Source organism: Danio aesculapii, chromosome 19 (genome assembly GCF_903798145.1).
Source record: "Danio aesculapii chromosome 19, fDanAes4.1, whole genome shotgun sequence".
NCBI lineage: Eukaryota > Metazoa > Chordata > Actinopteri > Cypriniformes > Danionidae > Danio > Danio aesculapii.
In genome coordinates, this window is record NC_079453.1 from 11,615,807 (window position 1) to 11,632,750 (window position 16,944).

The following is a 16,944-nucleotide window of genomic DNA, read 5'->3' on the forward strand; positions in this document are numbered from 1 at the left end:
CCCCATTGGCAGATTATTTTGCTTGTTTTAAGGAAAAATTCACTTTATTTAGTATATTACTATTTTTTTCTTGTCTAGTACAGTGTTTCCCCAACCCTGTTCCTGTTGGCACACCAACAGTACATATTTTGTATGTCTCCCTTATCTGACCCATTCATTTCAGGTTTTGGAGTCTCTTCTAATGTTCTGATGAGTTGATTCAGGTGGGTTTGGTTAGAAAGAGGTTGAAAATATGTACTGTTGGTGTGCCTTCAGGAACAGGGTTGGGAAACACTGGTCTAGAAAATGCTTCTTGTTTTAAGAATGTTCGGATATTTAGACTAGAAAGAAGGTATTGCTGTGTAATTCTATGTGTGTAAATGAGTCTATGTGTGTCTATGTGAGTCTCTCCTTCACACTATTCAGGATAAAATTTGAAACCTAGAAAGCAATGAGAGAAACATTGAAAAAAACATTCATCTTTCAAAAATTCCTTTATGAATCTGTCAATATCTCATCACGCCAAGAGGTAAAGAGACGAATGAATAAATTAATTAATAAATATGACAAACACAAACAGAAACGGAGGCAGATAAATTAAGTGACTGAAGACTCTAAGCTATATTAAATGAACTGTAACACTTATTAGAAGACAGTAGATCACATGAACCAACACAGATTGTTCATAAAGAGCAGAGTCCTTGGTTTAAAGACATGAGAGACACCTGAGAGAGAGACAGAGTTTTGAGGGAAAAGACGGACAGAGGAAGGGTTTCATTAAGAGAAGACAGTGAATTTTCAGAAAGTACAAATTACACTCACTGGCCACTTTATTAGGTGCACCTGTCCAACTGCTCGTTAAAGCAAATTTCTAATCAGCCAATCACATGGCAGCAACTTAATGCATTTAGGCATGTAGACATGGTCAAGACTATCTGTTGCAGTTCAAACTGAGCATCTGAATGGGGAAGAAAGGGGATTTAAGTGACTTTGAACGTGGCATGGTTGTTGGTGCCAGATGGGCTGGTCTGAGTATTTCAGAAACTACTGATTAACTGGGATTATCACACACAACCACCTCTAGGGTTTACAGAGAATGATTAGAAAAAGAGAAAATATCCAGTGAGCGGCAGTTCTGTGGGTGCAAAGGCCAGAGATCAGAGGAGAATGGGAACAGGAACAGTTTCCTGTTTTTAATCAGCTAAGAACAGGAAACTGAGGCTACAATCAACACAGGCTCACCAAAATTGGACAATAGAAATGTTGCCTGGTCTGATGAGTCTCAATTTCTGCTGCCATTCGGATGGCAGGGTCAGAATTTGGCATCAACAACATGAAAGCATGGATCTATCCTGCCTTGTATCAACGGTTCAGGCTGGTGGTGGTGGTGTAATGGTCTGGGGGATATTTTCTTGGGACACTTTGGGCCCATTAGTACCAATAGAGCATCGTGTCAACACCACAGCCTACCTGAGTATTGTTGCTGACCATGTCCATCTCTTTATGACCACAGTGTACCCATCTTCTTATGGCTACATCCAGCAGGATATCACGCCATGTCATAAAAGCACAAATCATCTCAGACTGGTTTCTTGAGCATGACATTGAGTTCACTGCGCTCAAATGGCCTCAACTGTCACCAGATCTCAATCCAATAGCGCATCTTTGGGATGTGGTGGAACGGGGGATGTGCATCATGGATGTGCAGCCCACAAATCTGCAGCAACTCCGTGATGCTATCATGTCAATATGGACCAAAATCTTTGATTTTCCAGTAGCCTGTTGAATCTCTGCCACAAAGGATTAAGGCAGTTCTGAAGGCAAAAATGGGGTCCAACCTGCTACTAGTAAAGTGTACCTAATAAAGTGGCCGGTGAGTGTATAAGGGCAAAAGGAGAAAATGTTTAAGTGAAATGTTCTGAAAATGTGCCACCTGCTGGACACTTTTTGTTTGGACAACTATAACAGTGAAATGTTCCTTCAATTTCTTCTTTAACTCAAAAAAATAAACTATTTCTTTCATAATCTGTTAACACTTAAAGTTATGACAATTTATATTCATGAAAGGGAAATCAATGTATATTTTAAGAGCTACTGAGATGACAAATATTTTACCATAATCTCATAGCAAGTTTTATGATACATGATGTTTTTAGATTATTGTTGTTGTTTCTATTACAAAAAAGAGAAAGCAGGGAGAGGAAAACCTATCAGAATTTGAATATTTATTTACAAAAAAATTAAATAAAATAAGAGGAGAAAAAAATAAGCAGGAAATAGAAAAATAAAAGAAAGTAAAGAAGGAAACATTCACAGAATTTCTTAGAGGAAGAAGAATAGTATTTTTTTATATAGATTGAAGAAAAATAACTCAAACTTTTCTTCTTTCTCTAAAATGATCAGCCTGTTTTCACATCAAAGAACAACCAAAAAAACTCACAGAAATGTTTTGACAGAAAAAAGCAGGAAGAAACTAAAGGAGATCAAGGAGACATTTTAAAACTCTGAAATGACACGTAAGTAAAAAAACAAACAAAAAAGAAATGTTATATAAAAATCTCACCTCAAAGAAAAGAAAAACAAACTTCACTTGTTTTAAACGGGCTCCTCGTTTTCTTCTTCCTCCTTGTTCTCCGGGACGGCTTGCAGGTTGGAGAGCGGGATAGGGGGTGGAGGCGAGGAGGGCGGTAGATTCGGGCTGCTGTCGCCACTTCCTGCCTCACTGTCACTACTTCCAGTCCCACGACTACTGCTATTGCTGCTTCCTGTGGTTGTGCTGCTGCTTTTACCAACAATCACATCCCGCTTCACACCCTCGATCCACACTTCCATCTCCTTTTTATTCTCTGTCACCGGGGCGGCTGGGCTGGAGGAGTGTGAGTGGGAGCGGGAATGAGAGATCACAGGTGGAGACAGAGGTGAGGACGGGGCGGTGGTGGAGACGGGTGAGGATGGAGGAGAGGAGGCCTGAGGCTTAGAGGCTTTTTTACGGAGGGTGTCTCTGAAGCTGGCCAGAGGGGGGCGCAGGCGGACACCACTGCGTGTTGAGCCCTCGATGGCTTTTTGAAGCTAAGGTAGAAGAAGAGAGAATAGTTCAAATGCATATTAGCATATGGACCATAGAGAGATAAAGTGAAAATGGATGGATGGATGGATGGATGGATGGATGGATGAATGGGTGGTTGGATGTACGAATGGATGTATAGGTAGAAGGGTAAAATGATGGATACATGGATGGATGGAAGGGTGGATAGGTGGAAGGGTGAATTGTTGGATGGATGGGTGGATAGGTGGAAGGGTGTATAGTTGGATGAATGGATAGATGGGTAGAAGAGTCAGTTGATGGATGGATTGATGGAAAGGTGCATTGATGAATGGTTGGTTGGATGGATGGATGGATGGATGGATGGATGCAAGGGTGAGTAAATTAATGGATGTATGGGTGGAAGGATGAAATGATGAATGTATGTATGGGTGGAAAAGTCATTTGATGAATGGATGGATGGAAGGATGAGTTGATTATTGAATGAATAGATGGGTGGAACGTTGGGTGGAGGGTGGAATTCATAGATAGATAAATGGATGGATTGATGGAAAGGTATGTTGATAAATGGGTGAATGGATGAAGGGATGTATGAATGGAAGGGTTAGTTGATTTATGGAATGATGGATGTATGGGTGGAAGGGTAAAATGATGGATGGATGGATGGATGTAGGGGTAAATTCATAGATGGATGAATGGATGGATAGATGAGTGGAAGAGTGAGTTGAGTAATGGATAGATTGGTGAAAGGGTGAAATGATGTATGGATATATGGATGGATGGATGGGTGGGTTGGTTTAGGGGTGAATTCATGGATGGATGGATGGGCGGAAGAGTGAGTTGATGGGTGGATAGATGAAAAGGTGTGTTGATGAATGGTTGGATGGATGGATGGATGGAAGGGTGAAATGATGTATGTATGGATGGGTGGGTGGGTGTAGGGGAGAATTCATAAATGGATGGATGGATGGGTGGAAGAGTGAGTTCATGGATGGATGGATTAATGGATGGATGGGTTGATAAAAAGGAGTTGATTGATGAAAGGGTGAGTTGATGGATGGGTGGATGTATGGGTGAGTGAACAAACTGATTGGTAGCTGGGTGGATGGATGGATGGATGGATGGATGGGTGAATGAACAAATGGATGTGTGAGTGGACAGGTGGATTAGTGGATAGATGGATGAGTGGATGCATAAATGGATGAGTGAATAGATGGATGGGTGGGTGAATGAGTGGATGCATGGATGGATGGATGAATAAATGGATGGCTGTATAGGTTGGTGAAAGAGTGGATGGATGCATGGTTTGATGGATAGAAAGGTGGATGCATGGATGGATGGAAGAGTGGACGAGTGAATTCATAGATGGATGGATGGACGAATGGAAGAGTGAGTTGATGGATGGATGGATGGATGGGTGGGTGAGGGAATAAACTGTTTGGTAGCTGAGTGGATGGGTGAGTGAATTCATGGATGGATGTATGGATGGGTGAGTGAGTGATTGGATGGATGGGTGGGTGAACGAATGAATGTGTGAGTGGACAGGAAGATGAGTGGATGTATAAATGGTGACTAGATGGATGGGCTGGTGAATGAGCGGATGCATGGATGGATGGATTGATAGAAAGGAGTTGATAAAAGGTTGAATGGATTGGTGGAAGGGTGAGTTGATGGATGATGGATGGATGGGTGAGGGAGTAAACTGATTGGTAGCTGGGTGAGTGGATGCATGGATGGATGAGTGAGTGAGTGATTGGATGGATGGGTGGGTGAATGAATGAATGTGTGAGTGGACAGGAGGATGAGTGGATGGATGGATGAGTGGATGCATAAATGGATGAGTGACTAGATGGATGGGCTGGTGAATGAGTGGATGCATGGGTGGATGGATTGACAAAGGAATTGATGAAAAGTTGAATGGATTGGTGGAAGGGTGAGTTGATGGATGGATGTATGGATGGCTGAGGGAGTAAACTGAATGGTAGCTGGGTGGATGGATGAGTGGATGCATGGATGGATGTATGAATGGGTGAGTGAGTGATTGGATGGATGGGTGGGTGAATAAATGAATGTGTGGGTGGACAGGTTGATGAGTGGATGCATAAATGGATGAGTGAATAGATGGATGAGTAGGTGAATGATTGGATGCATAGATGGATGGGTGAATAAATGGATAGATGTATAGGTTGGTGAGAGTGGATGAATGCATGGATTGATGGATAGAAAGTTGGATGCATGGATAGGTGGAGGAGGGAATTCATAGATGAATGGATGAATGGAAGAGTGAGTTGATGGATGGATGGATGGATGGATGGGTGAGGGAGTAAACTGACTGGTAGCTGGGTGGATGAGTGAGTGGATGCATGGATGGATGGGTGAATAAATGGATGGCTGTACAGGTTGGTGAAAGAGTGGATGGAAGCATGGTTTGATGGATAGAAAGGTGGATGCATGAATGAGTGAATGGGCTACCTCTTTCAGCGCCACGACTCCCACTAATTTTCCAGTATTGGTTACATAGGCATGACTGAGGCCCAGTAAAGAAAACAGTGTGTGTGTCTGTGAGAAAAAAAGATGCTTTAATTTATTCTACAATATTGTTTTCATTGTCAAGCTGCTTTAAAACAACATGTGATGTAAAAAAAGCCCACTATACAAAAATATGTGACTAGACTTGGCAAGCCTCTCACCTTATGTAGTGAGGTTCTCTCCACCAGCTGAAAGGGTGATGGATCTATTCTGATCTGATTGATTTCCAGAGGTTTGTCCATTTCACTCTCCTCCCAGGCTTTGATCTGTCAAATGATCAAAACCAGGATTTATTTTAATAATCATACATTCTATCATAATTTTGTTTTATTTTAGTAACATGTCTGCATTTATAAACCACACAGTGCTAAAAAAAACAACAAAACCAATATACCAAATTAATAGAAAGTCATGCTTAAGTGTCTCAATTTATAGTACGGTGGTATTGCTAATACCTGTTCTGGTGTCATTGTGTCGGTTAAAGGTGGAGGATAAGGCTCCTAGAGTGAAGAAATGGCAAGATATTTGAATAATACAAAACATGGTGCATCTGATTCAAGTATTCACTCATTAAAATTTTAGACTGAGTATTTGCATATTGACACGTTCTATGGAAGACCATTCACTTCCCTTTAACCGCACACGTCCTTGAAAAACACTGATGAATTTTAATGCAGACCATTAGCAATATATTTGCTCTTCTCATTTTCTCAGCCTTTCATTAAAGTTTCATACATGCTGACAGTAATTCATTTAGTGCACTCAAAGTCACTTGATGTAATACACACACAAATACGCAAGTTTTCACAAGAGACCTTTAAGCACAAACAATGTACCTGGGGCTGACCTTCTGTGTGTCTTTCTGACGAAGATGAAAATAAGTTACGTAAAAGTCTCCTGAAAGACTGCGAAGGACCCTTATCTAGGCAAGAAGAGGAGAAGAGATAGGAGGGGGAAAAGAAAAAAGCAGGATTACAGGATGAGTATCACTTCTATCGCCTCAAGATGCTTGTTCAGTAGAAGTGCCTGCCTGAGGTTTAGGAAGGTTTTAAAGTGGACCGTTCAGTAATGTCTGAGCGTTTCTCACCAGGAGACGTGTGATTGGTGGACGGTTCTGAAGGTTTGGGCGGGGGCACAGGGCCATTTCTCTCTTCTTGAACTGGTATTGTCTAAACACAGAGATAAACAAATAGATGGATACATGGACTCAAAGACAGACAGACATACAGGGGTTGGACAATAGCAATTAATTAACAATTTAGCTAATGTGCATATCTGGAATATCACATAAAAGACATGCGAATAAAGCAGCGTTTCCATCCAAGTAGTCAAAGAGAACAAAATCATCACTTCCGAATTAACTGGAGCAAAATGTCAAAAGTAAAAAAAAAAAAAACTTAACTTGCTGTGGTAGGAGAAGCTGCGTGAATCTTTTCTTTATTTACTAAATGACTTGCGCCTCAGAAGACAGTATGCCGGCACGCAATGAATGTGTGGTGGTGTTTGAAGGCATCAGACGCGGAGCATAGACGCTCTATGCAATTCTGGAGGTCATTAGAATGACCAAAACAACATTTCAGATGTCTTACAATGTGCTCAGCCTGCTGGTTTGTCAATTCACACTTATTTTTATCATCACATGACTTTTTTTCACATGACTCGAGGTCCTATGCTGATCCTTCCCCTCCCTCTGCTCCACATACTTTCCTGTCTGTCCTTCACTATCCTATCTCAATAAAAGGAGAAAACCCCCCCCCAAAAATAAATTTTCATCATAGTTTATGTGGATCTTTTCGTATCGAATAAAAAGTTTATCTTACTCAGATATGCACATACGTTTTTTTAAAGCGCATTTTCAAAATGTATGCGCATATTGCCGTTTCCATCAACCGTTTTTTTATATGCATATCCAAAATGCGCATAACATAGGTGGATGGAACTACTGGAACTATAACATTGACCAATTTAGTGTTGGAGGTTTCATGGCTAAATTTGACCAGCCTGGTTGCCAATCTTCACTGATTCCACATTCCACCAGTAAGAGCAGAATTTCAGGTTTGATTAGCAGAGTAACAGCACAGTTTTGCATAAAATATTGCAATGCACACAACATTAAGGGTCTTGTCCAACAGAAGTAAGCTGTCTGAAAGGGATCCGTGGTCTGGGTGCTAACCCAGACGCCCAACCACAGCTGCCCAACTCAATGTGGAATTAAATGTGCACCTCAACTGTCCTGTTTCCACCAAAAGTGTTTGTCAGGAGCTCCACAGGGTCAATATACATGGCTGGGCTGCTATAACCTTTGCCAATACCAAACGTCGGTTTCAATGGTGCCAGCACCAAAAATCTTGGGCTGTGGACAATGTGAAGCAATTATTATTTCATCTCTGATGAGTCTACCTTCACCGTTTTTCCCACATCCGAGAGAGTTACGTTGTGGAGAAGCCCCAAATAACCATACCACCCAGACTGTTGCATGCCCAGAGTGAAGTATGGGGATGGATCAGTAATATCATGGCATTCCCTAGGCCAAATACTTGTGCTAGATGAGCGCATCACTGCAAGGGACTACCGAACCACTCTGGAGGACCATGTGTACCCAATGGTTCAAACATTGTATCCTGAAGGTGGTGTTGTGTATTAGGATGATAATACACCAACACACACAGAAAGACTGGTGATAGAGTGGTTTGATAAACATGAAAGTGAAGTTGAACATCTCATATGGCCTGCACAGTCACCTGATATTAATGTTATTGAACCATTTTGTGGTGTTTTGGGGAAGCGAGTCAGGAAACCTCTTCCTCCATCACATGGAGGAAGACCACTATTCTGCAAGAAGAATGGCTCAAAAATCCCTCAGGACACTGTGCAGGACTTGTATCTGTCATTCCCAAGACAAACTGATGCTGTATTCTGCACAAGAGGAGGCACTAGACCATACTAATGAATTATTGTGGCCTAACACAAGCGTCTGAGTTTTATTGTTCGTCCCCGGTATGTAGACAAACAGACAGACAGACAGACAGACAGATAGAGAGACAGATAGATAGATAGATAGATAGATAGATAGATAGATAGATAGATAGATAGATAGATAGATAGATAGATAGATAGATAGATAGATAGATAGATAGATAGATAGATAGATAGATAGATAGATAGATATAAAGTCAGACAGATACTTCTCTTTGCAGATACCTTTTCATCTACATTATCCTCTTCTTCTTCATCTTCATCTTCATCAACAAAGGCAAAGGATTCCCAGCTGATTTTGGCACAAGGCACTTGACCTTGTGGGCTCTGTCCTTGTATTAGGATCCGCCTCTCTGCTGACAGCCACCAATCACAGAGGGCGAGCAGCTCAGACCTCTCAATGCTGCCCAACAGAATCATAGAATCTGTGGAAGATGAAGTGAGTGCAGTCACAAATGAGAAAGATTTCAAAACCTATACACTATCAAGTCTGAAGTTCTACAAAGCAGCAATATCATGTTGCTAAGTTAACAGCATGAGGTTGATAGCTCGCTAGGTTCCCGAACAGAGCTTTAGATTGTTTGAGTGGAGGAAAACAAACACTTAAAGCTCACCTTGGTATACTGCATGCAGCTAGAAAAAATGTCATAATGAGAGATTCAATCAGACTGAGGAAGTCATCCAGATACCTTTTGAGTCGACCAGTGGGAAGGTTTTTAAAGAGGTCGAGTCCAGCAAATGCAGCACTTCTCTGTATGTAGACTGCGAACATAAAAACTTCACTTTCCTCACCATGATGTCCTCCACAAAGATATTATACTGACTGCAGGAAAACAGACACCGACACTGTTAAAAATGATGATTAACTCTAGAGCTGCAGGCCTCCGCTAGACTAAAGATCTGTTCTGACAACTAGGAAAATACAATGCGTACTACAATTAATTCTCGAATGGACGGTTCCCTCAGAAATGGAAATTTGCTGTTAATTTACTCGCCCTCAAGCTATCCATTTATGTGACTTTCCCTTCAATAGAACATTAAAGAAGAACTTTAGCTGAATGTTTGGCCTTTGGTGATTCATATAATGAATGCCAATGGCTACTGGCACATATAACGTAAAACAAAGAAGTAGTAAATAAACCCTGACAGCGAGGGTGACTAAAGTCACAGCAAATTTTCATTAAATCCTTTTAAACTAAACAGTAGCATACTTTTAGCCACATAGTAGGGCTGCATAATATATTGTTTCAGCATCGTTATATCGCAATGTGCGCATTCGCAATAGTCACATAGCAAAGATATGCAACGTCCAGTCTGAATTATAGTTAACCAGGAGCCACAGAATTGTATTTAATCACTGTATTTATATGGAATTTATATTATTTATGCAAAAAACAGTTCTTACTTAGAATTTGGTCTTGTTTCTAGTCCAAATATCTACATGTCAAAGTGAAAACAAGAATATTTCACTGACCCCACTGGCAGATAATTTCCTTTAAAAGTAATGAAACAAGCAAACCCTCTTAATTTTCACTTATTTCTTCTGACAGTGAAAATCAAACAATATTTTTTATATTTGGACTAGAAACAAGACAAAAAGTAAAAAAAGCATTTTTGTTGCATTGCGATTATTCAATTTCTGTACCTAAATACTGTTAGACTCCTCAGAAAACTGTTGACTAAAGCTATTCAAACAGTCTTGTGAAACTGTATTTATATCACAATATTTATCTCAGAAAAATTTAATTTCATAATATCAGATTTTTTCCAATATCGTACAGCCCTACCACATGGTTATGTCATAATAAATGTACAGTTGAAGTCAGAATTATTAGCCCCCCTGAATTATTAGCCCCCCTGTTTATTTTTTTCCCCAATTTCTCTATAATGGAGAGATTTTTTCAACACATTTCTAAACATAATAGTTTTAATAGTAATACAACTCATTTCTAATAACTTATTTATTTTATCTTTGCCATGATGACAGTACATAATATTTTACTAGACATATTAAGACACTTCTATACAGCTTAAAGTGACATGTAAAGGCTTAACTAGGTTGATTAGGTTAACTGGGCAAGTTAGGGTAATTAGGTAAGTTATTGGATAACGATGGTTTGTTCTGTAGACTATCAAAAAATATATATAGCTTAAAAATTGCTTTTATTTTAGCTGAAATAAAACAAATTAGACTTTCTCCAGAAGAAAAAATATTATCGGACATACTGTGAAAATTTCCTTACTCGTTAAACATCATTTGGGAAATATTAAAAAAATACAATAATTTCAAAGTAGGGCTAATAACTCTGACTTCAACTGTATACATTAAATCCAATATTAGGCTGAGCATTTGTTCCATATAACAGACATAGGTACATCAAATTTCCTTGTATTTATGGATATGAGTTTGAGACAGGTTGTTCTGTATGCATAAAAATCATATTAACCGGAAGTAAAATGTCAGCTTCTGTGTTTCAATAGTTTAATCATATGATTCTTGCTTTAAATATGCCTGAAAAGATTTTTGCTATACTGTATACATTTGTTGTTAAAGACATTTAGTTGTGTAAATCATGATAAAATGATTGATAGCCATTATTATTAGTATTATTTAGGGCCGGGGGATTAAACCTTATGAAATCACAAACCTGACTGAGCAAAGCTACAGTATGATTGTCATGCACATCTTGTTAAGGAAGCATGGTGTGATCTATAGTAAATCTCCTCTGGAAGCCTAACTTTGAAATTTTGTTTGCCTTTTTGTTCTGCATCAGTCCAGGGTGTGCATTTACTATAGGCAGCACTATGCATTGCTGTTAAAGGGCACCTATTTTACCCCTTTTACAAGATGTAAGATAAGACTTTGATGTCTCCAGAATGTTTCTGTAGAGTTTTAGCTCAAACAACCCATCAGATTATTTATTAGTATGTAATGTACTCGTTTTGGTGTCTGAGGACTATAGCTGTTTTTGTAGCATGTGGCTTTAAATGGCGTACATGCATTTCTTGTGTGTGTGTTTGTTTTATTTACATTGGTGACTCATGGAGGCAATTGTGTTAAATTGCACACTTCAAAGTATCTTTGAGCCATGCAATGGCATCTGTATGGGACGGAATCATACGTATGTCTAGCAGGTGTATAAGTTTTCCATACCATGCAGTTGACCAGCCAAACAATAAAGTGCAATTTGCAGCAATTGCCAGTTTTCCCAATTTAATCAGAGCGATCTACTGCACGCACATTGCTATAAAGGTGAATTTGCATACATGAATCGTAAACATTTCCATTCAATAAATGTGCAAATAATAGTGATGCTCAAATGCGCTTAACATAATACACACACTTTTAAAAATGATTCCTACTTGTATTCCTCGTGATGATGAGTAAGCAAAATCTGATATGTAGTCAGGGGAAAAGAAGGAATGAGTTCATCAGATGCTGGATTCGAACTGGGTTCATGATCGATCGTGTCAAAACATGTTGCCATGCACTATACGAGCTACGCCACTCACGCTGCTATTTGCCGCTCTCTTTAGTTATTTTGTCTCTGTCAATCAAACGGTGATGGGGGGAATGACTCAACTAGCTCATTCCACCGAGGTGTGGTATTGCACTTAGTCTAAATAGACACTACAAAATTTTACACCTTTATATCGGACTATTTCTTTTTTAATTCACTCACAGTGTGATGTTCAGACCCCACTGCATTAACCACGTCAGCTAAACTCTCCCACTCTATTTTTTTTCTTTTGTTATTAATTCCGGAGGACAAACATGCAAATATTATCGTTTTTCTCCGGTCTACCTCCGAAAAGAGCACCTCCAATCCACATTCTGTTCAAAGTTTCTCTTTTAGCTTGCTTTTGCCGTTGCTTTTCCATTTGGTTTTGCCAAAGTAGTGTCATTACCATATTTATTAGGGGGAGGAGGCAAGGAGGGGTTTTGCGCTCGTGCACGTGCGCTCAGTTTCACGTAAATTCGGATGTACAAAGAGAATATGCGTGGGATTCCGCGTACATAGTGTTTCATACATCTGAATTTTTTACTGCGTACGCAATGTTTTAGTATGAATTCAATGCAAGTCTTCGTACATGAGGCCCCTGATGATTTCAGCGGTTAAGAATTACATGGTGATTTTACTGTCTTTATTACAAACATGCAGTTTTAAAAACGTTTTAAACTTATAAAACTAATTATTAAGGAGCAGCTGATCCCAGGGAGTTGTAATTTTAATGTTTTAATCCCATTTTCTTTGCAACAAATGTTCTGTGGACATGTGCATATATGTTATTATGGAGAAATGGCACCTGTCAATCAATTTGGTGGGCAGGGAAAACAGCACATCTAAATTATCTTAATTTGTATTGCGAAGAATGATATGAGGGTAATTATTTCTGGTATTTTCCATTTTAAATCCAATTTTGGGGTAAATTAACCTTTAAAAAAATTTGCAATCTTTTTTTTTTTCATTCTGTTGTACCATAAACAATTTTTTGCCCTCTGTAGGTTTGCCACGTGATGTCCAAAGTCAAGTCCTGAAGCAGGACTACTGCTCTGTATCACAAAAAAAAGGTTGCTTAAGACCTGTGAGCTTAATGAAAGGGTAATAAAAAGCCCAAATCTAATATGTGTGGATGAGCTCAGTGCTAGCTGGAAGGATGCCAAGGCTTCATGTTGCCGCCCCTTGCTGACAAGTGTATTTACTAATAGCTCCTGCTGCTAATGAATCACAAGGACTTTGAGGTGCTGTCAGCACATCAGGGTGAGGGAACCTGCCTGTGCTCTCAGCCAAACTCTTTTGTCTCCTACAGTATGTGGAGCCACAATGAATATCTGCACATTAGCGATGTAAGATGTAAGGTAAGTCTTTGGCATCTCCAGAAAGTGTCTGTGAAGTTTCAGCTCAAAATACCCATCAGGTCATTTATTATACCCTGCTGAATATGCCAATTTTGGAGTAAGATTGTATTGTAGCTGTTTTGTTGCCTTTAAATGCAAATGAGCTGCCCGCCCACTGTTTCCCCGCCCACTGTTTCCACATGTGCGTTTGTTTCTCCAGCTGTGTCACAATGAAGCGAAAGAAGCAGATATTCAGTTCAGAGTCAAAATACCAAGTAAGGTTAATGCATGTGTTGTGGTTTATTCAAGCTGTTCTGCATTGATGAGTCACACACATGCTGTTGCAAAGTTTGCAGTACACACACACACGCACATACGTTTAAGTTTACACTGTTTTTGTTAAGTTAAGGCAAATATGACAGGATACAAGTTAATATACACTTGCTATATAGACTGCTACATCAATTATGCTACTGTACAAAATAAACCAGATTTAACGTTCACAAACCGGGTCGCCTGTTGTATGTTTGAAGCATACTTTGACGCAGCTGTGGTAATTCCAGCAGTTTCCGTTATGAATTACAGCAATTTTACTGTCTTTTCTTTATTACAAACATGCAGTGATTTAAAAACTTTTTAACCTGTAAAACTTTGAACTGCAGCTGATCACGGAGGGTTGGAACAGATCTTTTAATCTCAGTTTCTTTGCAAGTCCTGTCTTGTGGATGTGATTATATGCCATTGGCGGCCCGCGGGCTGAATCCTAAGGCTATTTGTTCTGGCCCTCCAAATAGTGTGTCCAAGACATCAAAAATAAATTTAGTTCAGTCGAAAAATGGTCGCTATAGTTATGAAGTGACGTGCGTCTGTTCAATACAGCACGAGCTGCAGTTGAAGGCTGCGCAGAGAGTGAGTCAAGTGACATTAAACGAGTGGCGCGAGCCGGCAAAAACATTTGGATATGTTTGTAGACAAGGCTTTTTGTACAATGCACTGATATCGTTAATAGGGATGCAATGATTAAGCGATTTCACTAACAACGCTTTAACTCACTACGGTTAATTAACCGTAAAGGCTTCTCAACACCGCATTTCTGTGGCACGGAACAAAACTGCTGCAACTAAACAATGCCACCTGTGTGCTTGTTTAAATTTCCAAGCTTATACCGAGGCTAATACGCACACACACTGGATTAACTATAGCAGCGGGCTGTTCACATGTCATGTCTTTTCTGCGCACACGTTCATTATTTCCAATTGAGACGTGCACATATTGGGAGCGATGTGGCTAGCGGCTAGCAAGCGGATCGACATACTCACACCCTCCAGGCGCACACAGTTGAAATTATCTCACACTGTAGTGGTGAGAGTTGTGTGTGGCCTTCAGTGCAATGTAAACAAAAGATATGTTAAACGAATTAGTACAAATTATTAAAATTATTATGTATGTATGAACGCAGATAATAACAACAATTCATTTAAATTCTTAGCTAATATATATATTTACAATATTTTATTAATTTATATTTTTATTTATTTATTCATTGTTCTGTCAATTATTTTCATTGTAAAATTATCACTCATGTTTAAATCAAAAACATTTTCTTTTATTTTCAAGTCCAAAGAGTGAAATGGACTATTGTTTGTTTTTAATTAACATTTTGTGCTGTATTTTGTCGCTGAGCAGTAATAAACAACACTTTAAAATATAAGCTGTTCTTGTGATTTTCTAAACTAGTAGTGTTTTGAATTTAATAAATGCATAATAATCGTGATAACCGTGAAACCATGATTATTCTTCAGACTGTAATCATACAACCATAATCTAAAATCGTTGCATCCCTAATTGTTATGCAGTTCAAAACATAACATATGAATGTGTTTGAATGTAAAAGAAGCCTACTTGAGCAATACACTGCTTTTGTTGTCTTTCAAAATACAACATTTAAATATGTTTGTAAAAAAAGCCACATTGTACAATGCCGTGATTTTATGTAGTTTCTAAATACAATATATTAATATTTTAATGTAGAAAAAGTCAACGTGGGTGTCTTAAGGAGCAAAAATACAGCATACGGGCTCTTATACTGCTGTTGTGTCATCACTTATATTGCAAGTCATATCTCTCCGGCCGTTCATTTGGAATGCTTTTCATGAACTGGCCCCATGACAAACTAATTGAATAGCCCTGTTATACGCATTACTATGGAGACATGTTAATTTGCGACTGTCAATCAATTCAGTGGGCGTGGAGCCTCAAGATTCCAGGGATTCGGATCCTATTTTAACGTCAGGAAATTTCGACTTCTGTTTATATCACTCCAATCTGACTGTGGACACACTATACCTATACACAGTTCTGTCCAAACAGCTTGCAAGAGATGATTTTGCATCATAGGTGCCCTTTAAAAATGTGCCCAAGCTCTGTTAGAGACTTGCACACAAACCACAATGATTTTAAACTACAAAGTGTGTAAGCAGTGGTAAAAACTGGTAAGTGACTGCATCTCACAGGAATGGCTAAGAACTAGAGCTTTGGCGATAATTTTTTTGCTAATTATTAAAAATCTGAAATCTGGAACGGCAATCTGACATGAAAAGAATCAAGATCAGTCCATAGTTACCTTATATGGCCGAAGCCCAGCTCGGGAAGATACGGCAGCTTCTTAAACTGGATGATGGAGTCGTAGAGTGACGGCTGCAGACCCTGAGCCACCATGTTGGCCAGGATGACAGCAACCATCATGGGGAGGATGTGAGAGATCTGACCGGTGAGCTCGAAACAGATCACCGCAGTAGAGACGGTGTGAGTGACGGCTCCTGTCAGCGCCGCCGCACCTTCATCAAGACAAGCAGACAAACCAATGGAGTAACAGCACAGAAAGGAGTGCGATCCCATTCTACAACACGTTTAATGCGTTTCAAATTACGGGTGGCACTTCCAGATCAGGGACCATCCATTCAAAACTGAAACAGACTCATTTAAACAGTAACGTTGCTCTACACTCAAAAAACTATGTTTGCTGTTTGTTCAAGCTACTTATTTAAATGCATTTAAAAGCTACGTATGTTCAATCCACTTAAATTTGTAAAAACTAATAAGTTAGCTTAATTCCTTCATGTTGCCCCAACACAAATCGATTGTGTGAAAGCAAGCATTGTTAACATTGTATAAAAATACATACTGTACACATAGTGAACACTGAGTGAGAGGAATGTTTGGTCTTGAGCTTTATTTATATCCATCATGAAATAATGTTATGCATGGCATTTTTATTCATATTTGATTAATTTTAATGATTTTTAAGCACTTTTTTGGAATTTAAATGTGACATTTGGACCAAAAGTACCTCTTTATAATGTGCATCCAGATTATTATGTTGGCTTGATATATTATATATTGTTATCCTACTTAAACTTATTATTATTATTCTGTCATCTTAGACCAATTCCATCTCCTCCTAGGGTTTTAAAGCTACAAGCCCAAAGGTTGTGTTCTGCATTAAATTCTGTAGCTATATCTTTTCAGGTTTATCAGACTTATGGCTTTCCAATAAATATTTTTTAAGCATTATATT

The 16,944-nt window shown here is 39.1% G+C and overlaps 1 protein-coding gene across 1 annotated transcript in view; it reads right to left on the bottom strand.

Annotated features, from left to right (window-relative positions):
- Positions 1 to 454: 454 nt before the first annotated feature.
- clcn1a (chloride channel, voltage-sensitive 1a) overlaps positions 455 to 16,944 on the bottom strand; it is a 63,259-nt gene continuing 46,769 nt past the window's right edge. Inside the window, exons 15-23 of the mRNA XM_056479537.1 lie at positions 15,991 to 16,204; positions 9,217 to 9,350; positions 8,753 to 8,952; positions 6,639 to 6,720; positions 6,388 to 6,473; positions 6,007 to 6,051; positions 5,713 to 5,817; positions 5,495 to 5,581; positions 455 to 3,048 (exon numbers count right to left, since the gene is read on the bottom strand). Coding sequence (XP_056335512.1) covers positions 2,575 to 3,048; positions 5,495 to 5,581; positions 5,713 to 5,817; positions 6,007 to 6,051; positions 6,388 to 6,473; positions 6,639 to 6,720; positions 8,753 to 8,952; positions 9,217 to 9,350; positions 15,991 to 16,204 — 1,427 coding nt within the window. The 3' untranslated portion in view covers positions 455 to 2,574. The remainder of the gene's footprint in view (positions 3,049 to 5,494; positions 5,582 to 5,712; positions 5,818 to 6,006; positions 6,052 to 6,387; positions 6,474 to 6,638; positions 6,721 to 8,752; positions 8,953 to 9,216; positions 9,351 to 15,990; positions 16,205 to 16,944) is intronic.